Source organism: Penaeus monodon, chromosome 34 (assembly GCF_015228065.2).
Source record: "Penaeus monodon isolate SGIC_2016 chromosome 34, NSTDA_Pmon_1, whole genome shotgun sequence".
Lineage (NCBI taxonomy): Eukaryota > Metazoa > Arthropoda > Malacostraca > Decapoda > Penaeidae > Penaeus > Penaeus monodon.
In genome coordinates, this window is record NC_051419.1 from 12,103,342 (window position 1) to 12,105,882 (window position 2,541).

The 2,541-nt window shown below is 34.3% G+C and overlaps 1 protein-coding gene across 1 annotated transcript in view; it reads left to right on the forward strand.

Moving 5' to 3' along the window:
- Positions 1 to 702: 702 nt before the first annotated feature.
- Positions 703 to 2,541, forward strand: part of LOC119594586 (ras-related protein Rab-2A) — a gene marked incomplete in the record, with an annotated part of 11,590 nt that continues 9,751 nt past the window's right edge. Inside the window, 1 exon segment of the mRNA XM_037943627.1 lies at positions 703 to 839. Within this exon segment, the coding sequence (XP_037799555.1) occupies positions 794 to 839 (46 nt within the window).

The window sequence follows — 2,541 nt, forward strand, 5'->3', positions numbered from 1 at the left end:
TATCAATCTTCCTTTCATTCCCTCTCTGCCCTCTTTCCTCCGAGTGTCAGAATGAGTACTTGTCAAAATGACGAAATGAACCAGAGTCCATGAAGAAATATCATAATAAATTCGTAGGCCATATGGACCATCCACTTTCTCTGTTGAGGATAGAGTGCGAACTTTGGCGTCCTGAAATTTGCCGAAAATCAAGCCCAACCTCACTTGTTCAACTAGATGATACTGAGCAGTTGTCAAAAGCACTGGCTATGCCAGCCAACGGAGTCCCCACACCCACATGAGTCATTATGGATGAGTCAACCCCGCAATGAGGACTCGCCTTGTTCATAGAAAACGAAGAATTCTCGTAGTCGTACTGTTTGTTGTTGTGTTTGTTAATTATTATTTTAAGAGAAATAGGATTTGTCGTTTTTTCATTATTTTTAAGGATACTTACTTACATCTCTACCTGTTTGATTTGCTCATTTTAGGCCGTTCATGTACATACGCACTTTGTTTTTGTGGGGAGTTTCACGAGATGAAGTCGACGGTTGGTGGTAAATGTTGCCTTATTTGATAAAATATTCAATAATTTCCATTATAGGAGCACTCTAATAATTACTACATATAAAACTGATATAAGCAAATTGTTTAGATTACATGCTATGTTAACTAAACGCCAAAAAATCGAGAATACGCACTTTGTTTTCATGGTGTTGTCCTGAGTGAAGTCGACGGTCCACAGGAGTCGAGCTGTCGCTGTCAGCTGATCGTGTTGTCTTCTCCGTCACGTCATTAAACCAACTATATCAAGATGTCTTACGCTTATTTATTTAAGTACATCATTATCGGAGACACGGGTAGGTGTGGCTGGAGGTTCAGAGAGTAATTGAAAGAAAAATTAACGAATGGAAAGGGAGGAAAACAGGTAAGATAGAGGTGCGTCCCCATCAGCCCCTCAATATGGCGAAAATCGATTTGCTTGGCTTAACTCGAGGGGTTCATTATTGACTTGGTTTTCCTCCCTTTCCGTGACCTTTTCCTCCTGCGTGGGAGACCTTTATGGCTATTCTTGGCGTTGTGCTTCCTATTGTTGATGAAAATTAGGAGAAACTGTTTTTTTTAGGATATAGATGTAGCACTTATAGCGGAATATTATTTCAGTTCCTTGTATTTCAGGACGAAGATAAGTTGAAAATAGATACGTAAATAAAAATGAATCAGCATTGTGATTCAAGGTTTGTTTTCCATTTATTGTGTTAAAGAGGTGGTATTATTGTACTGTGATGATACTTCTTGATTTTACCTGTTGATTTAATTTGCAGACAATATTAGTATTACGTATTTGCCTTTAGAGTGTAGGTCATTGGTTCTTCTCCCTTTCTTTGTATGGTTTTTATACTTTTAAATTTTTGAGATGCATTTGAGTTGACAAGACAGGATTTCTCTGTCTAAACCAATCAATGATCTTTTTTATTATTACCATATTTATGCATTTCAGCCACAGCAAGCAAATGTGATGATAATTGTGTTACTGAAGGATCTGATATTAGTATTTGTTTAATGTCTGAATACAAATTCACACTCTTATACTTTTATCATAATTTTTTTACACATGGATGTACAAGTGAATTCATTCATTACCACATGCATATATTCCTGTACATTCTCATATATACCGAGTGCATATAGAAACTGTAAAGACAGTTGTAATGACCTTTATATTGCATAGAATACCAGAGAATTTGAAGCTGACTTGCTGCTGTACACAATCATACGCATGGAAAATCTTTCATTAAACCCTATTATATTTTATTAGCATAGCTGAATTACAAAGATTCTTGAAATAATGTTTACTAGTTTCATCATCAGCATATTAGATAAACAAATCAGATTTCCAAATATTTTCCTGTAGGTTTTTTGTTTTTCTGTATAATACAATGATAGCTTCATAATTGACCCATTATTTTGCCTTTATAGTTATACTACAGGACTGAGATAAATACTTTCATTGGCAGATAATACTTCAAATGAAGAGACACCTCAGTTTAACGAACTGGGACAGTTTGCTAGCTAATTTCCTATGTTTTTCAAATTAGACAAGGAAATCATGAGATAAAGTTTTTTTTAAATTATTCTTTGCCCTATATTTGCATCAGTATGTTTAAAATGGCAAAGTTAGGCCTTTATATTCCCATATTACAATGTAAATGTCAAAAATGGAGAAACTGAAAAATGATTCCCAGATAAGGCTTTTGTACAATCTTCCTTACAATTTTACTTTTCTCTATATAATAATTTTATATGTTTTCTTTGTTCCATTTTTAACTGCAATTCTTTTGTTTTATTCTTCATTTGCTTTGTATAGATCTGTCTCATTCCCGAAACATAAGCTATTTGATGAGAAATGTCAGAAGTGACTGAGTAATTATTGTTTCTCCCCTTTTCACAAATCCCATAAAGTTGAATGGTTTTCACTTCAAATAGAGTGAATAATCATATTCTCTTTGGTCGTCTGATTGTTAAAACCATTGACTTAGTATGAGAAATAAGTTTACCTGT